We start from the raw sequence: 20,902 nt of genomic DNA on the forward strand, positions 1-20,902 counted from the left end.
GACACTCTCAGTCTTAGAGAGCACAAAACCAAGAAGAGCTACTAATCTAAACGTATCTAAATAGATTATAAGATCAGAAGGAATCAATCTGACCATTTACACAGACTTCACTCTGAAATCTCCACTAATTCTTACATATAAGCATCCGTTTATTTCTAAACTGCTTTTAAAAATGTCATCAGCAATTCTTTTTACTAAAAAAAACTTTAACTCAAAATTCCATTTGAAAATATAAATACTAAGAGACACATGCTTATCAGTACTCTGACACAGTTTAAAAATATATCATGAAAGATTTCTCAGTGCAGCTATAAAATTTAATATAGTTCAGCACCACATAACTTACATAACAAAAAAAAAAGGCTGTTCATAATATTTATTACCCTCTAGCTGCACTATTTCTGTTCAGCCATCCATGTGAATTAAGGCATCCTTCATCATCCATACACATCAGATCCTCCCTTTGATCTCTAATGGCAAATTTAAGGGCTGAGTAAATGTTCTTTGAAATGCAGTGTGGCACAGCTGCTTATTGTTACATTGAAGACAGTATGTCATTAAAATGGAAACTCAATTAATACAGTGGAACATCCCCCTAATCATATCCCAACTTTGAAGTAACACCACTTTCAGTGATAACAAATTTCTAGTTAACTAGTTTTTCTCAAGTGGAATAATAGTCAAGCTTTGGTTAAGGTCAGAATTAATAAAGCACATCTTTCATCAAATCACAGAGATCAACTGGCAACGCACGCAGCTGTGGTATTTGCACTTACAGTATACTGCAAACACTCAGAGATGCATCCTTCCATGTTAATCACATGAAACTCTCAAGCCTGCAGTTTTCACCAGTTTGCTGAAAGTTTTTATAGTCCTACAAAAGCCTGCTTTATAATTGTTTGGTTAACTACACATTATTTTTTATTAGTGTTTTAGCAACATTCTAATCAAGGAAAGATTGCCTTAAGATACAACTGAACCAAATGAAAACCTTTGTAATCCAAGTTTACATAGCTTTTTGCTTTTCCTTGTCCCATATCAATGTGTCAGTCTGTCAGTATCATGAAGCGCCTCATGTTTGATTTCATTAGATTTTTACAGCTCTAATGCCAGATCAAAGTGTTAGAGTTGGGTGAATCTGAATACATTCAAGGGAAAGGGAAACACRAATTTATGGACCTTGGCTTAGTATATGAACACTGGCTGAACCACCCACACCAGATTCATGAGTAGACTCAAAGAATCATAGAATCATACAATCAGTAAGGTCGGAAGGGACCTCTGGAGATCATCTAGTCCAACCTCCCTGCTCAACAGGGGCACCTAGAGCATGATAGACAGGGTTGCATCCAGGCAGGCCTTGAAGATCTCCAGAGAAGGAGACTCCACAGCCTCTCTGGGCAACCTGTTCCAGTGCTCCGTCACTCTCACGTTCAGGCGGAACTTCCTGTGGTTCAATTTCTGCCCATTGCCTCTTGTCCTGTCACACGGGACAACTGAAAAGAGTTTGTCCCYRTCCCCTTGACATCCACCCTTCAGGTACTTACAGGCATTGATAAGATCCCCCCTCAGTCTCCTCTTCCCCAGGCTAAACAGGCCCAGCTCTTGCAGCTGTTCCTGGTAGGGCAGGTGCTCCAGCCCTCTGATCGTCTTTGTAGCTCTACGCTGGGCTCTCTCCAGTAGCTCCATGTCTCTCTYGTACTGGGGAGCCCAGAACTGGACACAGTGCTCGAGATGAGGCCTCCCCAGGGCTGAGCAGAGGGGCAGGATCACCTCCCTCGACCTGCTGGCAACACTCTTCCTAATGCACCCCAGGATACTTCTTGGCCACAAGGGCACATTGCTGGCTCATGGGCAGCTTGTCATCCACCAGCACTCCCAGGTCCTTCTCTGYAGAGCTGCTCTCCAGCAGGTCAGCCCCCAGCTTGTACTGGTGCCCAGGGTTATTTTTCCCTAGGTGCAGGACTCTGCACTTGCCCTTGTTGAACCTCGTGAGGTTCCTCTCTGCCCAGCTCTCCGGCCTGTCCAGGTCTCTCTGAATGGCAGCACAGCCCTCTGGTGTGTCAGCCACTCCTCCCAGCTTGGTATTATCAGCAAACTTGCTGAGGAGGCACTCTGTCCCCTCATCCAGGTCATTTATGAAGAAGTTGAACAGGATGCGACCCAGTACTGAGCCYTGGGGGACRCCACTCACCACAGGCCTCCAGCTAGGCTCCACACCACTGATGACAACCCTCTGAGCTCTGCCTTTCAGCCAGTTCTCAATCCACCTCACTGTCCACTCATCTAACCCACACTTCCTGAGCTTATCTAGTAGGATGTTATGGGAGACAGTGTCAAAAGCTTGCTGAAGTCAAGGTACCCAATGTCCAGTGTTCTCCCCTCACCCACCCAGCCAGTCATTCAYCATAGAAGGCTATTGGAAAGCTGATTGCTCACAAAGAGGTACAGTCAAAACTGTGACTTCAAAAATGGTATACTTCTTTAAAAAATAAGAAAAATAATGTAAATTCAATACTGACTCTGTACAACTTTGTAACACTCTCAAGCACTCAGATTCAAGATGAGGTCCATGCTTACTCTCCCTGTGAAAAAGCAATCAGATCACGGGCCAGAGTCTCTGGCAACTCACAATGTAGCTATTGAAGAGCTTTACTRCAGCCAGATCTGTGTCCTATCGATGCTAAAGATGATTGCTCAAAAACCAAATGGGGAATGGCAAAAGATTCTGCTCCTCAATGACTGCCATTCATAACCCAACACACTGCCTTGAAACACCATTACTTTCAGGTTAGGTTGCTATCCAAAGGGATATGCCTTGCTCAGGCAGAGATCATGCCATATAATCTCTAAAAACTCAGTCTGTCCCTCACTTCTATTAGGTACACTGATCCAACCACCTAGAGGTAGTGTAACCCTCCCTGTGGAGCTGCACAGATCTGATTCTCTTCCTGAAGTTTGAGATTTGTCTCTCAAAGTGGTGTAGTTAACCTCGGCAAATTATTCTTTAATTGTAGTGTAGTTTTTAGTTGTAGTAAGAAATATCCTTTATTAAGGCAGACAGTCTCAGCTCTCTTAAACCTACGACCTAAAAAAAAAAAGTAATTTGTCATTTTTAAGCTCTGTTATCATGAATTTATGCATTTTAAATATAATCTTTCTGGTACAGAATTTGTCACGTTTGGTCTAGGACTCCAAGTAACTTCTGCTTTAAATGTTAAAGTGAAGTTCTTTTACCTACTAAAGTTATAAGTCCTTAAAAATATTTCTTTCTGTTTCAAAAAGCATTGGGAATTTTTCTGTGTGCAAATCAACCAGCTGTACTTTGCAAGTAAAACCTTTCCAAGTGCCTAGTTCTCTGCAGATTTTTGGCAAATCTATCTGAAAAAATGAAAACCAGGGACCGAAGCCAAAGCTTACTGAAGTCCATGGAAAAACTCCCATAGATTTCATCAAGTTTTGGATTAGGCCCTAAAACAGTCTGAAGTAATTGAAAAATCAATTCTGCATGTACAAAATATGAAATTTTCACTAGTTTTAGATTTATTAGACTCCTTTATGGCAATCTGGAAGAGCAAATACATTACAAATTGGTATTAGTGATGTAGATGTGGCTTTGCATTGCTAATCACCATGGAGTTCCAGGGACTCATTCTTTTTTTTTTTTTCAATCATGCAATTGTATAAGTAAATAAAGAAATCAACATGCACACAAACATTTTTACTTACTTTTAAAAAGGCTAGAATATTGAGAAAAGTACATCAATACCATCATAGTTCAAGTGATTTTTTTAAATTCTGAGGACTACATAAAACATGGAGTAGAGTTTCCCTTCAAAAGTGGTAGGCTCATGCAAAAAATCATGCAGATAAACTCAGTCTGTGTTCACTTGCTCAAAGTAGTTTAGGATAGTGGAACAGTACCCACTCCAGTTACAACATCTCTAATTTATTACACTGTAAGAGAAGAATCAGGTTTACTCAATCTGTTTCAGAAAACAGAGTAAGAAGTGCAAAATGTCTGAGATCAATACGTCATAGYATTACCTGATGTGCAAACATCTGTTTCTGTTGACTCAAGGATATTACTTCTASTCCCAACAAACTGAGGAGAAAGCCACTAACATATTCTGGCTTGAGCTATATATGATGTTAAAAGAAAGGCTTATAGTCAACTTAAGATAAATACTGCACAAAAAAAACCAACACAACAAAAAACCWACAAAATGTGGAGGTTCCCAAGGAACCTGTGCTCTCAGCATTTTAAAGAGAAAAGAGGGAGGACTTGTAAATCATCTCTTCTCCCTTTCCTCCTAGTCCTCTGTAATTGCTCTTTCCCAATACCTTCTTGTGGATAAACATGCTTTGTCATAGGCTGTATTTATGAAAAGTAGATAATTGCTGTAATTYTGTGCTAGTGTTATTTGTCATAAATAGTGGCTGGAAAGGAGAAAGAACATGTCATCTAAAGTGCACGGCTAATTCTGCTCTTCAAATACTTATAACTCATATATTACTATTAAGGCTCACTCTCTGTCATACAGGTTCTTGAAACATCACAGAAAATCAAACTTAACAGAACCAAGGGAAACCTGTTAAATGGAAACCCAAAGGATGACCGAACATGCAAGACTGACTCCTCATTAGTAACATACTTTCAAATAAAAGGATAATGTTGTATTATAGTAAACATTTGGCTTTCTATAAAAATAGGTTACATCATTTGTTACAACCCCCTAAAAAACTATCTAGGCTTTATTTATTTCTTTATTTTACTTACTGATGTTGAGTTTTCTAAAATGGAAGGCAAGGAGCTATACATTTTTTTCCTTCAGCAACATACTGCTATTCCATAATTTTAAGCAATTAACTTGTTAGTGCGGATTAGAGAAGTTAACTTCTGCTTGTGCTCTCTCAAGGACACAAAAAGAAAAAGAACATGAAGCTCAATGATAAGCATGATCATTAGGGGAAATTCTTTCAACAAACAATTATTTTCATCAAAAACTTACCTCAACATTATGAATCATTTGTGACCACTTATATTCAAGCAGAACATATTAAAATTTAATGGATTTCAATGCAAAGAGCCAGCAATAGGATTCTATGCACCAAGGCACTAATGTGTTGATCCCAACTGTACTTAGATGAGACAAGTTGGAATTGCAATGCTGCCAGCTAAATTTCATAGTATAACAAATGAACGAATCCCAAATCTCAGGTGGGATTTCTTTTTTATTCATTATGCATGACATTTTCCCCTTTCGATTATTCATTTTTTAAATGTTACTGTTTTAGTCATCTTAACCTTTAAACTCCTTTACTCTCTGGTTTTTTTTGCCAGCTATAGTATCAGCCGAGGACAGGAGTTTCCCAACAATATTAAAAAGCCTACCATTATCCTGCATGAACATGTGTGTTGCTACCCCCTTCCATTTTGTCTTGCTTCTTGTCACAATAGGRGAACTTTGAAAAAATGGATATTTACAAAAGTCACACATGTAAGATGAAATAGTCAAATGAGACATACAACATACCAATCAAACCAAGAGCTACAAAATGTCCCGAAAAACTGCATTTATTTTCTATCAGGTCCTTATTTTCAATTTAAAAAAAATATAAGTGTTTTACTGCTTTTTATGCAATCTCTAAAAATCAACCACTTGAAGAAAGCTGTCAACTGATTCCAGCAGGCTGATAGAATTTGACTAAATTCATGCAAATTAAAGACCTCCTGAGACTCTCTTCCTCCCTCTCTTCCTCTGTCTGATATTCATTTTTCCATTTTTAAATATGATCACAGAATGATACAGCAATAGGCTGCAGGCAAGCTGGCTTACAAAAATCTATTAAATTTGTAACCTGTCTTTTAACCATAAAATACATAAAAACAACTGTACGTAGCAGCTAAGGCATTATACTTGAATGTATATAAGATTGAGAGGCATTATACTTGAATTCTATTTATGCAGGTGTTATTGGCTCATAGTATTACCTTGGGCAAGTCACTTAACTTCTGCATAGCTCAATTTTCCCTTTCATAGAATTAAATTACCAAAGTTTCTAAAACAATGGAAAGTTATAATGGAAATAAAAATTATAAAGAGTAAAGATTCGTATCAGAGAGCCAAAGAATCTGTGTTTCTGGCTCCACTAAGCTATTCTTAAGCCTTTCTTAAGCAACCACAAGATCTCGTTGCTGTAAGCACTCCCAATTTCTCCCTAATGATTTGCTACTCCCCTTCCTTTTCAGTAAAACAGCTTTTTGGAGCAAGAGGCATATTTTAGTCTCAAAATAGAACCCAAATAGTTTGTTTAAAATATTTGATATGTTATTGTTTAAAATGTTGGTTTGATATGTTATTATTTGCTTATTTCTAGGCTTTTAAATTAAGATAAAACTGTTCATCATGAGCAGCTGGTAAATTATTGTAAAAATATTTTAAGTGTGGAGAAATGGAAGTTCACAGTGGATATTTTAAAGTCACGTTACAGTTACACCACTGTATCATGTTGCATTATGCACCATATCATGTCTCATTAGTAGCTGGCATGACACAACGCAACAAAAGCGCATGGCAAAGTTAGGGGATGTAAGAGCTATGACAACTTCTTTGCTCTTATTATTTTCTTATGTGATTATTATCTGCAATTAGCTAGAGAGAAGGAAATTATGTTTAAACTGGCTCAACAGTTCAGCCTGCACAGAGCTGCACAAATTGGATACAGAAGTACACAATGATCACGGTATTTATGGATTTAGTTTCTGTTACGCCTTTGTCAAACCTTGCTAGAGTCTYATTGCCTGATAGGCCCACACCAGTCCGGTAGAATTTCCTCTACAATTACTCCTTTTGGCCACCCAAGTTGATGCTGGCACAGCTCCGGTCRACCAGGAAAATGGTCCTCCTGTCCTTCACTGCTCCTTCTCACAGTCACAGCCATTTGCACTCTCAGGTGGCTAGCGATAAGGTTACTTACTCTTGACTATCACAGTGAACAAAACTATCTAGTCGCATGAACTTCAAAGGGCACAGTACAGTGAAAGAAACTAGTGAAGCAAAATGAAGAAAAACAAGAAAAAGTAAGCTGGAAGAGGAAATAATTGAGGAAAGATGGAGAAACTTGAACAAAGAGAAGCCATACTAGAAGGATGAACTAGAAAGAGGAGAGAAAAAGTACACATTTTACCAAATGTTTATGCTTGCCTTTGCCAAGGGAGAGAAAGTAGGGAAAGTTTGAAAAAGAGATACAGTGATGATTGGTCTGTTTTAGTTTCAATAAAAGCTGAAGATCTTTGAAAGTGAGAGAAACAAACACTGGCAGATTTGCTTTAATGCACAGCTTCCTCCCACAAAGAAATCTTTATCTGGATACATGAACCCTGGGTTTTACAGGGAAAGAGAACAAAAAATACATACCATGTTAAAATAAAAACACACATAATTCTCAGATCAGATAAAAATGTCTATATGAGTTTTGAGCACTTAAGGAGATAAAGGTTAATATATGTGATACTTTAACTATACTGCCATTTGAATCAAGTAATTTCAAAATACCCCAAAATGTTACAAATGTATCTTATCTTTCTGCTTAAATGCAGACTTCAATCTGTTAATATCATCTCAGATGAGAAAAAAAAAAATACTTTTTCAGCCTTCAATAAAGAATTCGCTTCCAGGGGAAATCTTCCTTTTAAGATACTTTATATGATCAATCTATACGATTTCAAGGAAGCTAGAAAAAAAGAGTTAGAGTTTCCATTGTAATAGTTGAAGTGAGTTTGTGCCAATTTCCTATTTAAGAGCACTTTAAACACTCAGGTCAATGGGAATGGATCATCTTGCAGTGATTTATAAACATGCCTTAAAATCTCCAGGTACATTTAAGAAAAAGTCCTCAGTAACCTGATTTTCAGTAAGAATTAGGCACTTTTATTAAGATTTAGATTCCTGAGATCCCCAGTTATTTTCAGATGTCTTCCAGGTCACATAAGGTTTTTTTGTAAATGTTACTCTCCTTCATGAAATAGTGGAAAGAGACAAGGAATATTACAAAAATCACAGATAATATGTTCAATCTAACATGGCCAATGACAAAGTTTCCACGGACTTCAGTGGACTACTAATTCCATCAGTCAGTATCTACCAGTCCTCAGGTACATAAAATCCTTGTAGTACTTATAGCACATGGCAAGCTTTGTGAATAAAATTATACTTTTCCTTACATAGCTCTAATAAGCATTGCTATAAAGCTTAATGAATACACAATATATTCAAAATACATTAGGAAAAAGTATCTAAATCCAGTATGTTTCAATGGTTACATAAGGAAAAAAAGTTTTACGTTTTTACATAAAATATATGGAAAACACTTTAAGTGAGAATAACATTCCATAGTGCATGGTAGGCCTCTGTGGAGATAAGATTTGTCTGACATGTATGACTAAGAACAAATTAGCCCTTTCATAAGTTTCTCTGCATCCATACAGAGCACTATACAAAACTATCAGAGCACAGTGATCTACAGCCCACAATACTTAAGTTATAAGAGAAGTTTTCAAACTGTAATCAGTGAGCAAGTTATTATTAGTCTTTTTATAGAACATTCTTTGTGTACTAAAATTCTATAGCAATGTTTATGTTTGATATAAAAAATGAATATTGCTCTTGTAGTAACTTAAAAGCACATGTTTTTACAATTAGACCTGGCATTCTTTCCATTTTGGAAAACAGAAAGAATAAGGAGGATAGAAAAATCATCCTGAAAAGGACTAGAAGAACTTGGGCACAATTAGTATTAAATAGGAATAGGTCCTGAAGAGATCTAATAACAATCTTGCAAAGCTGAAACAATTATAAAGARGTGGCATTGCTTGCCACATCTACCTTCTATATTAGGATCACAAGAAACAAGTTRGATTGCAGGAAAGATGACATAAATTAAGTTTTAGGAAAACCTTCCTATAAGGAGAATCAGACATACAAGCTATTAAGAGATATTGTTCAACCTTGTGCAAGGTGCTTGACAGTTTAGATAAATACKTGCCAAGGATATTCTGGATACATTTACCTAGCCACAACACAGAGGGGACCATTAGGCAGTTGGAGTGCCTTCTGGCTCTACCTTTGTACAAATCTTGAATACTATATTGACAGGAAAATATCTGCAAATTCTATTTCCTGTATACAAAATATTCCTGCATCATTTCTGTTCTGAAGACTCAGTTTGACCTCAGAAAATGACCATCTTTGGTATTCCGTGGCACAGGCTTTTCAATGGCACAGTATTCACAGTAACTGATTTGCAGGTTAAATAAATAACAGTTTCTCTAGTGCTCCAACTATTAAAATAATTGACAAAGCACAATACAAAGATCTTCTATTCAAACCAAAATAGAGAAAAAAAATAATTGAAGTTTGGTTAAGGAAAAAAAATAGGGAGGAAGAAGATGGCTGAGAGAAAAACAAAGTCCTAATTTAAAGATAATCCTTGCTGTGAAAAAGATTGATTTTTTTTCCCTCTTGACCAGAGCATTGAACTGATACAGACGCAACTTGCAAGAGAGATTTGTACATCAGGGACTACTACAAGAAAAGCAGGGTCACATTCTAGACAGAGAGTAGCTGTGAGAAACCCAAAATATGGGTGGTGCAGTACTGCYGAGCTCCAATCAGACTAAGACTTAAAACAAGTCTCTAAACAGCCACAGCTGACACTGCTTAAGGTTATCAAAACAATCCTGCAAAATTCATTGATATTATAAGTGACCTTGAAAAGCTACAAAATTTACTCACTGCAGGTAATCAGGATTTATACTATAAATTTTCCCACCCATTACTGAGTACATGACAACTTGGGTGGTCTACAGCACCTTTCCACGGCACCTCTCTGGCTTTGACCCACACTGCAGGTTGGCATGGTTCCCCAAGCACTCACCTTTCCCCTGCTCCAGCCATCTGCACCTTGCCAAAGGCAACACAGTGCAAGATACAGCCTGATGTGGCGTACACTAATTTATGATCACATTTAGCCAATGATTAACTTTTAATCATCCTTATAAGAGCATTTTACACACTGGAAAACTGTCATGTCCCTCCTCAACCTCCTCTTTCTTCTTCCCCCAGGAGAAAGAGAAAGCAAATTGCTTCAGTCATTTATAATTTTTATGCTCTATTCTGAATTCTATTCATCTAAGTTTTTCTTAAATTGTGTTACTCTAATTTCAACTGAAGCTTCCTCATRTAAAAAGAAATGTTTCCTCATTCAAGTCATATGACTATATCCCCAAATTGGGATTTGCCTTTTTAATAGGATCATACTGTCAACTTGTATTCAGTTGCTGGTCTAGAATAACCCCACAGATCCTCTCCTATGGTAACACTTTAAGGAATTATTTCTCAACTTCAGATTTGTCTGTCTGATTTTTATTTGCTAGAGTCCTTTGCAGTCTTTATTGAATCTTACTGACTTCAGATGACTCCTCTAATTTATCAAGATCACTGAAGTTATTGTTCTTTCAAAGTGTTTGAAACTGCTTCTAGCTGTTGTTAATCTACAAATTTAATGTTCATATTCCATCACTGCAATTAAGGAAAATAATGTATAAAAMCAGACCCAGCAGAGACCACAGCATATCTGAGGCATATATTCTTGGATTGACTATCAATATMGATAGCTGGTTTCTAAATGCACTTTTTCAACTAGTTGTGCACCTACAGATAATCACCAGTTGTTTCAACATAGCTTCAGGTGATTTCTCTAGATTTCAGGGTACAACATCTTGAACTTTTAAACTTTTTAAAATCCTGGTTGCTGTTACAGCTCAGTAATGTCTGAAGGGTCCTTGACGCTTCTCAAAAATGCAAACAGCTAGCACAAAACAAAAACGGATGTTTTAAAAGCCTCAGTAAAATCGCTATTCTCCCAAGAAGCCTCCCGTGCATACAGCACATCCTGCTAGAAAGTAAGGTCTTAAGTACTGTGCTGTTCCAAGCATAGGAAACAAATATTTTTCATTACAGTGACTTGTCCTATAAACAAAGAAATTTCTTATTTTTAAATATAATACATCTTTGATCTTAGCTCCATACTTTTCCCAAATACATGGCCTTCTCAACAAGGAAATGCACAATGTATAAACCCTCTTCTCCAGACTCTAGGCTAAACTCCCAATGAAAATAAGAAAATTACACTGAGTTTTATAACACAGTTTCTTTAAATGGTATCTTCTTTTGACAGCCTGAAGTGTTAGCCCAATCAGGTCATAATTTTGATTCTTAATTAGGAGATTTGGTATTTGAAAGGGCTGCACATTACAGTTAGCAATTCTGAAAATGACCTTTTCTGGAATCTACATATAGATTACAGATTTTAATTCATTTTAATGTAAATCATGGCCAAAAGGCATTTCAYGTACAGCTAAAACAGTTTATGTTGGGTGGGACATTGCTAGGCCACATCTCAACCAGCTGCTTACAAGTACTTTTTCACTACTCACCATATGTAACCTGTTAACCCTGCTCCACATTTAATCAATACATGGCTATTAATGGCTATTAGTCAAATTTTTTATGTTTTGCTTGGAATGTACTGCTTCCTCTTTTCTTTTTTTTTTTTTTTTTTCTGAAAGGTAGTATAGCTGTCTACGTGTACCACAACGTGAAAAAACACTCTAATATATCACTCTTACCTTCTTGGTGTTTGGCCTCATGTAATAGAAAACAGTGGGCTTAAAATTTTTTGAATTTTAGTCTCTAATGCATACAATATGGAAAGCATGAATAGACTGCTTTCTCGAAGTCCCTCATCAAGTGCAGGATTTCTTCTAAGTTGTTTACACTTCTTAGAAATTTTACCCTATTCCTATCAGGATTAGTCATGACCAAAGTGAGCAGTCCCACTGAGCTCAGTGAGACTACTCAATAGGCAGAAGTGAATTTCCATATTAAATCCTTTCACCTTATTGCTTAACTTAGGAGGAAAAAATTGAACTGCAGCTATTCACACCTTCTCAAAATATTTAGAAGGAAAAACAATAACAATATAATTTTTCTAAGTTTAACAAATGAATTAACACTTAACGTGTAYTTTATGGGGAAATAAAATCTTGCAAAGAAATACCAAGAAAAGAAATGTAAATCTAATTCGCTACTTATTCTAACGCACCTCTTCAATTCCTGTGATTAGAAATCCTTTTCCAGATATGGGCATAGCATAACACTTGTAGAAAATAATTAAATAGAACAGTTTCTGAAGTCATTTCAATTAGCACATTCAAAGATGGGCTGTACATAGTAATAAGCAAGGACTTCTAAATGAGTTGCTGAAACATTGCACAGGCCACTCAGATTATGTTAACCAAGAACTAAGTTATTCATTGTAATGTAAGAAAACAAAATACAGGAAATTACAATTAAAACAACTCCAACAATCTTGATCAAAAACAACATCTGTGAAGACAAAATACTGAACTCTTAATTTTAAGTATTAGGCACACAGGCATACACACGCCTACAGGTGTGAAGACTGCTATAGGTGAAGGAGGTCACTGAGGCCAAAGATCCTAGTGAGATTATATGGTCTGAGAGGAACCTCCTACCCTAATCCAGAGATGGAAGCTGAAAAAATATAGTATTTCCAAGTTATCAGGAGAGTCTGACATTTGCTGAGAATTTATCTGGCCCATGGGGAAAAAAAGAGAGGAAGAAAATTTCTTTCAACAATACAAAGATGGTAGCCTTTGGACTCTGCAAAARAGAGCTGCTTACTGTCACTAAATAGTGTGAATTAAAAAAAGAACTTGGATAATATTTTTTWAAAATCATTCTACGACATTCATTTAAATAATTGTGCAAGACTCTCCAAATCTTCTCAATGTTCATCTCCAAATAAGAAACAGACTTCAACACATGCTTAAGTTAGTTTGGTCTTTTATTTCATGCTTTCTGAGAGACATCATCTACTGATTGGCACTTTCTAAAATTGCAGACTTTTGCATTCAATGTTCTCACTGCTCTGTAATTAGTCATATGCATATGTCATGAAATGGGTAATACAGCCACAATGATTTCTCTACCAAGGACACAGCTTATTTTTTTACTCCTCACTTTTCTATCATATGTTGTATAAATGCACACATACATACATTCAGTTGAAAAGTGCAAAGAAATAAGTTGTACAGTTTTTAAACATAGTGACTGTGTGAGGTACATTTGCTGCATTAATACGTACGTGCTGTAAGAGTAGTAAGTGATCAACTTCAGATAAAACTTACATTCATGCATTATATCTTATTATTTAACTCATACTACTGGTTAGAACAGAAATACAATGCRTCATATTACTCATGATTAAAAGAAAAAAAAAAGCAGAGCAACTCTACTGAAAATGTGCAACATCGAAATTGTGTAAAAATTCCAGATTTTTCTACAATTTCTGACAGGAGATGGAAAAGAATTATCTGCCTATTCATAACACAACCAAAAGTACATTAGTCTTAATTATAATATACRTGTTTGGAATTACAAACATATAGTTCATATCTTACCTGGCATGACATCAGTTTGCTGAGTGGTTGTCTCTGTACTTAAGGAAAGGCGACCACCTTTGGCCAATCTGTCACAGAGGAGGGTGATATGTTTCTTCAGCCTACTAGTATCTTTAGGTATGCACAACTCGCTGGTGAGAGTCAGYGCCTGTTCCTTAGAGCTCTTTGACAAACAAGTTCTTAATAAGTAAGAAATGGCAGCATCCACAGTTTCTTCCCAACCCTGGATTAAAGAAAAGAAAGCCAGATAAAATGAATAGATAAAGTGAACATATCTGGATATCTGATAACCAGATAAAGTGAACTGTAATATGATGCATCGTACTAAAAGCAAAATAACAAATCAAAGACTAAGAACTTTCAAACAATATTGATACAAAAAACTGGAGTTAATGAAAGGCATGAATACACAGTTCTTCAGCCTGTAAAGGCAAAAAAAAAAAAAAATCCCTAGTAAACCTCGAAAAAAACAAGTTCCAATGTTATTAGGATCTGACCGAGAAATCAAATTTAAATAAAAGTAATACATGGACAGGATGAGACAGATAGATAGTTACAGTTAAATTCAGTGGTTTTCTTAATAATTGAAAAGCAGAATTTTCTGGGTGCAAAATTTGGAATTCACAACAAAACTATGAAATGAATACAAACCTTATAATATAGCATGGTAATAATATACTGAAGATATGTTAGGGTCAGAAAAAAAATGAGGTATTCAATTATACGTCCTTTAGCCTATGTGGCTAAAATCCTGGCATTACACCAGTAACACAGAATACCATGACTGTAACCCAAAGTTACCATATTAAGTACCCATTTAACAGATTAGTTAATTTTAAGCTATGATGCCCAAGGCATTAGCACAGGTGTTTGACTGCTGTGATAAACTGGGACCCAGAWTTCTAAGTTGGAGTAGTGTGAAGCTGTACAGATTTATGGGAAGAGCAATTTAGTCACCCCATCATTTAAAATAAGCAGCTACCAATGGAAAAACTCTCAGGAGGAAAAGCTATATTCAGTGTGTTGTATTCAATATACATAATACTACAAAATAAAGTGTTTGTTTCTGAAAATAACATTCAGCAAAAACATGTAAACCTTTCTTCTCTCATAAAGCACCTTGAAAAATACCTTTAAAATTTAGGTTCAAGTTTGTCATTTGTACTATGGCTTTCATGGCCACGAACCAAGCAAATATGTTCCTTTAGATAAAAATCCTGGATAGCAGAAATTTCTCAGGTGTTATACATTAGATATTACATATTAGCCTATTTCATTTCTGTAGCATGCAATGCAGAATCAAGTCATCTTGATGCATTCTGCAATCTTTAAGTTAAACTATATGAAGAGACCATGAAAGGTCTATAATTTATGATTGCAACTGCAAGCTAGTTACAAAGCCTACTCATATCTTTTCCTGACAACACTATAGCTTATGCTGTGCTAGCTACTAGTATGAAGGGCTTTGTGGTTTGTTCATTTCAGGACTCAYTGCATCTTTGGCATCCACCAACATACAAGCAAGTTTCTTGTATATGCTGCCTACATGTAGAGGGAACAAACATGCAACTGTTGCAGTACTAGTGCCTGCTCTCACAGCAGGCCTGATTGGTTGCRATTTAGTTTGGCGATAGTCTTTATAGACTTTAGAAGTTCTGAGGGTACAGCCTCGAACCACTCAGAGGTATCTAACCTCATAGAAGTAACACTGAGATAACTCTTTACATGGCGATTACCCATGTATAACAAAAAGAAAGCTCTTTGAGTATCGAGTTKTGATTAATATAACCAAGAATAACCTTCTAGTGTTTTAAGATCTTTCTCATATGCATTCTATTTGAGTAAAAATGCTCACCTGAACACTGAAATCATCCACTTATCCCAATTTCCATGACCAAGTGAGCATAACATCACTGGTAYAAATTTTAAAGAGTGATGGTGCCAGTCTTGTGAGAGTCCACAAATAAGTGAATAATGTCTGTGAATTTCTTCTATGAGATATATATGGATTTTGTGATGGATAAGGCACTATTTTGGACATTTGGAGAAGCAAAGACCACCCTTCCTGACCTTCTGGTCAGGACCTAAGTACAGATCCGAAAAAGACGCTTACTAGTGTTCAAGTACCAATATCACATGTGCTTCACCATGGTCCAAATATACACTGTGCTTAACGAACTGTGTCCTGAAAATGTGCTATATGTGTACAAAATGATTTAATTTGCAGTGGAACAGTATCAACCAAGGGTTTTCTTAGTCAATATTTGCCTTTCCTGATTTCAGAGCAGTGACGACTCTCACCCATCGTCTTGGTTTTTTTTCCCTCCCCAAATTAGGCAAATTGGGGAAAAGATCATGCCAAGCAATCATTGTGGTGGTAACTTAACATTTTTCAGATATTCTATGAAGAATCCATTGGGACATAAGCCATCCACTGACCTGTGATGGTGATGGAAATAATCCATTCTGCAGCTAAYTTAAGGAGGTTAATGAGCTGGTAAATTCTGTCTACATTCCCACATATTGGGCAATGAAACTTAATAAGTAAAGGCATCGAAAACAGTCAAGCCAGTCTCTCCTGACTATACTACAAACCATGAAAAATAATACAACAAAAATCTAAGAATCCTGAGTTTCACTAAAAGACAAAGAAACACATGGTTAACTAGTGTCAGTATACATTAGCAGAAAAGCTGGCTAAAATATTGCTCCAAACAAGTTAAAAAAATATAGGTGAAAGGAATATTTAAATACGGAGACTGAAATACAAACTAACAAAAGTCAGGAAACTGAAAGTGGCTAGTGTTCCGTCTTTGGCTCACATAAGCATGTTTTACTTTGTACCATGGCCTTAACATTTTCTGACTCTAGTTCTTGTATTTAATCTCCATGTAAAACACTTTTTTCAGTAGACCATAAAACTATTTTCTCCAATTCAAAAACTGTTGATCTAAAAGGTCCACTCAAATCCAAAGCTGCCTTCATGATTAGTCAAAGAGTACACAAAAGCTGCCTCTATACAAAAAAATCTTGATAGAAATGATACAGATTTACACAACTGAAAATTGATAGCTTCAGGTAAGATTGCCTTTGTCAGCAGTTTTTACTGGTGCAAGAGGAGATTCGAAGAAAAGACAAAAATTCTTCATCTCTTTTGTGTAAAAAGGGCAAGGATGTGTTTGAAAGTGTGAGTGTTCTTGTCTATAGTCCATACTGAAGAGCAATTCTAATCATATCTGTAATATTCAYTTCTGACTTTTTGTGTAGTATTCTGTGGGCTGAAGAAGGTCCATTTCTGAGGTGTGATACCAGAAAGCCATTATCTTCTGAAAAGCGAGCATTACCACAACTATTGTGAGCCCACTGCTACTGATTCATAAAAAGAGGTATTATTGCATCATGAAAAAATCTTCATATTTTATCATCTGAAATAGATTAAAAAAACAATAATCCATTCATTTAAGTTTTACACTGGGAAAGGTTTAGCTTCATATTTTGCAGGTATATATTATTAATTTTCTAATGTAAATAATAAGTAAGTAGATACTTGGTACTTTCTTTATGCCAGATCAAATATGCTACTAGACTCTGAAAACCACAGGTAGATTAGTGAGACGACCTGGATTAAGATTGTACAAATATGCATTCATTATATTCCATATATACTATCAAGAATGATTCTCAGACATCACGGCATAACTGTGACAGTAATTACAGGTTTGACCTCATTGGCATAAGGTTTGATCTAGAGTACCTAAAAATTTTTTTTTTCCTGGAAGATTTCAAGGTTCTCCCATTAGCTTTGTAATTTTGGAGAAACCTCCAAAATAACATTCCCAGTAGAGAAAGTCATTACCCTACTGTTATGCTACAATTCCAGATAAYAAACTGGAAGTCCATCCAGCACATCAGCCTTCAACCTGCAGGTAAGGCGTCCGGATGCAGTGCAGGTACGCATCCTGTGACCCAATGTGCAAATGGGAAATGTAGTCACTAGTAAAGTTTGTGTCAGGGCGGGCCTTATTGGGAGGTACAGTGCTGTAGCCTCTCACTTGACTGCAAAACTCCACTCCAAGGGTTTAACTGGTCAACAAAATGGCAGCTAGTCATCCACAGGGTTGAGATCTGTGAGAGGGATTACAACATCATTTTGACAAAGTGRGGTCTGTTGTCTGTTAAGAAAAAATGCACAGACTTAACATCAGTATTTAACATGATTTCCTTTTCTTCACCACTTTGAAATTGTCTTAAATAAATTTACACCATGCAGAAAAGCTGAAATCCTACAAAAGCTCTGAATGTATATACACCAGCTTCAATGTTTCACATCAAGAACAGAAGTCTCAGAATTGACTAAATAATTTAAAAGCTAAAATCTTATTTTCAGAAGTTGCTTAGGTTCTTAAGGGACAAAGTATAGCTGAAAGCTCCAGGACTTAGGCAGCCCAGTCCTAACATAGAATCACAGAATGAGTTAGGTTGGGAGGGACCTCTGCAGATCATCTAGTCCAACCCTCCCTCCCCCGCTCAAGCAGGGTCACCTACAGCGTGTTAGACAGGGTTGCATACAGGCAGGCCTTGAGTATCTCCAGAAAAAGAGACTCCACAACCTCTCTGGGCAACCTGTTCCAGTGCTCCATCACTCTCACAGGGAAGAAATTACTCCTCATATTCAGGTGGARCTTGCTGTGTTTGCACCCAATGCTTCTTGTTCTGTTACCTGGGACTACTGAAAAGAGTTTGGCCCTCTCCCCTTGACATCCTCCCTTCAGGTACTTATACACATTGATAAGATCCCCCCTCAGTCTTCTCTTCCCCAGGCTAAACAGGCCCAATTCTCACAGCTGTTACTCAGTCTTTTAATCATCTTTGTAGCCCTACGTTGGACTCTCTCCAGTAGCTCCATGTCTCTCTTGTACTGAGGAGCCCAGAACTGGACACAGTGCTCGAGATGAGGCCTCCCCAGGGCTGAGTAGAGGGGCAGGATCACCTCCCTCCACCTGCTGGCAACACTCTTCCTAATGCATCCCAGGAGACCATTGACCTTCCTGGCCACAAGAGCACATTGCTGGCTTGTGGTCAACTTGTTATCCACCAGCATTCCCACATCCTTCTCTGTAGAGCTGCTCTCCAGAAGGTCAGCCCCCAGCTTGTCCTGGTGCCTACGGTTATTTTTCCCTAGGTGCAGGACTCTGCACTTGCCCTTGTTGAACCTCAGGAGGTTCCTCTCTGCCCAGCTCTCCAGCCTGTCCAGGTCTCTCTGAAGGGCAGCACAGCTCTCTGGTGTATCAGCCACTCCTCCCAGCTTGGTATCATTGGCAAACTTGCTGAGGAGGCACTCCGTCCCCTCATCCAGGTCACTGCATTCTGTCCTTTAATCCGTATTTAATTTATGTTTGAAAGTTTACCCCTAACTAACCTTGTAGCTGAAGGAAACATGAAAGAGGTGCTTGCTCTGTTTAGAGGAAGACTCTGGAAATACTAACACAGTGCATTTGTTCAGATCAAAATATTTACATTAATCTTGGGAAAGACAACATGCTACGCAGTCCCAGCTTGGTCCTCCCTAAATACATATCCCTTAAAAATTATGATATATGCTATGGTTTTTGATTCAATATTTGCACAAGTTTTTACTTTCTCATTTTAGATATTTTATCCACATGGAGTAACCACAGCACTCAGATTGCTCAGAACTAGATTCAAGAGAAAATAATCTTAACAAGTGGTATCTCTCAAGGAGGATGCCCTTCTTCCTCTAATCAGAGGGTTTTTTCTCAGTTTCTAGCCACCTTTAGTGGCTTCTAGCTACCTTCAAGTCACCTTTAATTCCCAGACATTTAGGYATCACATTAATCAAAAATTGTATTTCAAAAATTCTATTTCTGCAGAAAAGAGACCGTGATTCCTTAGTTATGYCAAAATGTAGCAGAGGTAAACTCTTTACCTCTTGAACTGGAATTTCATCCTGGCTTTGTATATTAATTACTCAGCTACTGCCTAATTTTTATTGAATATTTACTTTATGAAAAATATCTTCATCATGGTGGTTGAGGCCAGAAAACTCCAGTTTAGTAAAATCTGTAAACCATGCCTAATTTGACATGTTCTGCAGTCAAAAATTTCTTAGTACTTAAGCATATGCTTAAGTTGGATATGATTATCACATTTCATAGCCTTAGGCCTCTAAGGAATGAATAAGTAACATTAATTAAGTAACATAATAAGAACAGATAACCAGTTTACTTAGAGGGAATTAGCTTTCATTCAGCACCTGTGACAGAATAAGCAGCTTCAACAGTTACAAAATGTTGGAGACTCAAATGGAAGGGTTTTGTGCTGTGAAGTTGGAACCTTTAACAAGTTCTTTATATATTGCATTATAGCACAACTGAAATACCAAAAGACAAGATTATTAAGATAATAATTACTAAAGTATTAGTTTTTTGGGGGGAGGGGGTCTATATTTTAACATGGAGAACAACCAAAGAATCTCAGTTTTGCCAAGCTGTTAATCTTCCAGTGTTTTTCCTCTCTGAGTGTAAGAGATAACAGGAAGTAAGCATGTAAATGTCAGCCCCAGGGAAGTCATTATTTAGCTTGAAGATTGTACCTACAAAGTTTCAAAAGAAACGAAGTTAATGAGTTAATGATTTAGTAGGCAAAAGAAGGCTACTTTGTTCTACATGCCACAGGAYTTGTGAGAAGGGAATGTTTAAGGAACAATAGAAACAGAATATTGTTTTGGTTGTGGYTGAGAGGCAAATGTTGTCTCCTGAAAGTCTGCTTACACCAAASACACAGATACAACTGGAATTAACCGGAATCACAGAATCAGTAAGGTTGGAARGGACCTCTGGAGATCATCTAGTCCAACCTCCTCARCAGGGTCACCTAGAGCATGTTAGACAGGGTTACATCCAGGTGGGCCTTGAAGAYCTCCAGAGAAGGAGACTCCATAACCTCTCTGGGCAACCTGTTCCAGTGCTCCGTCACTCTCACAGGGAAGAAATTACTCCTCACATTCAGGTGGAACTTCCTGTGGTTCAGTTTGTGCTTGTGGCCTCTTGTCCTTTCGCCTGGGACAACTGAAAAGAGTTTGGCCCCATCCCCTTGACACCCTCCCTTCAGGTACTTRTACACATTGATAAGATCGCCCCCCTCGGTCTTCTCTTCCGCAGGCTAAACAGGCCCAGCTCTCGCAGCCATTCCTCATGCCTTTAACTCTGGTTGAAGACCTTCAAGCAGAAATGTTTCCTCAATAGACTAACAGGATCAAAGACCTTTTCATAGTTGGTTCAGTTCTTAGGCTAGGTAATGCAGAAGAGCAAATTCTTTAAGAATGCTTGTTAA

General features: G+C 37.3%; 1 protein-coding gene across 5 annotated transcripts in view; it reads right to left on the reverse strand.

Annotated features, from left to right (window-relative positions):
• BBS9 (Bardet-Biedl syndrome 9) overlaps nucleotides 1-20,902 on the reverse strand; it is a 309,884-nt gene that overhangs the window by 134,336 nt on the left and 154,646 nt on the right. For all 5 annotated transcript variants that reach the window (XM_085303707.1, XM_085303713.1, XM_085303722.1 and 2 more), the window contains one exon: nucleotides 13,550-13,772. In XM_085303707.1, the coding sequence (XP_085159833.1) occupies nucleotides 13,550-13,772 (223 nt within the window). The remainder of the gene's footprint in view (nucleotides 1-13,549; nucleotides 13,773-20,902) is intronic.

This window comes from Rhea americana, unplaced genomic scaffold, assembly GCF_003343005.1.
Source record: "Rhea americana isolate MKP2758 unplaced genomic scaffold, rheAme1 scaffold_100, whole genome shotgun sequence".
NCBI lineage: Eukaryota > Metazoa > Chordata > Aves > Rheiformes > Rheidae > Rhea > Rhea americana.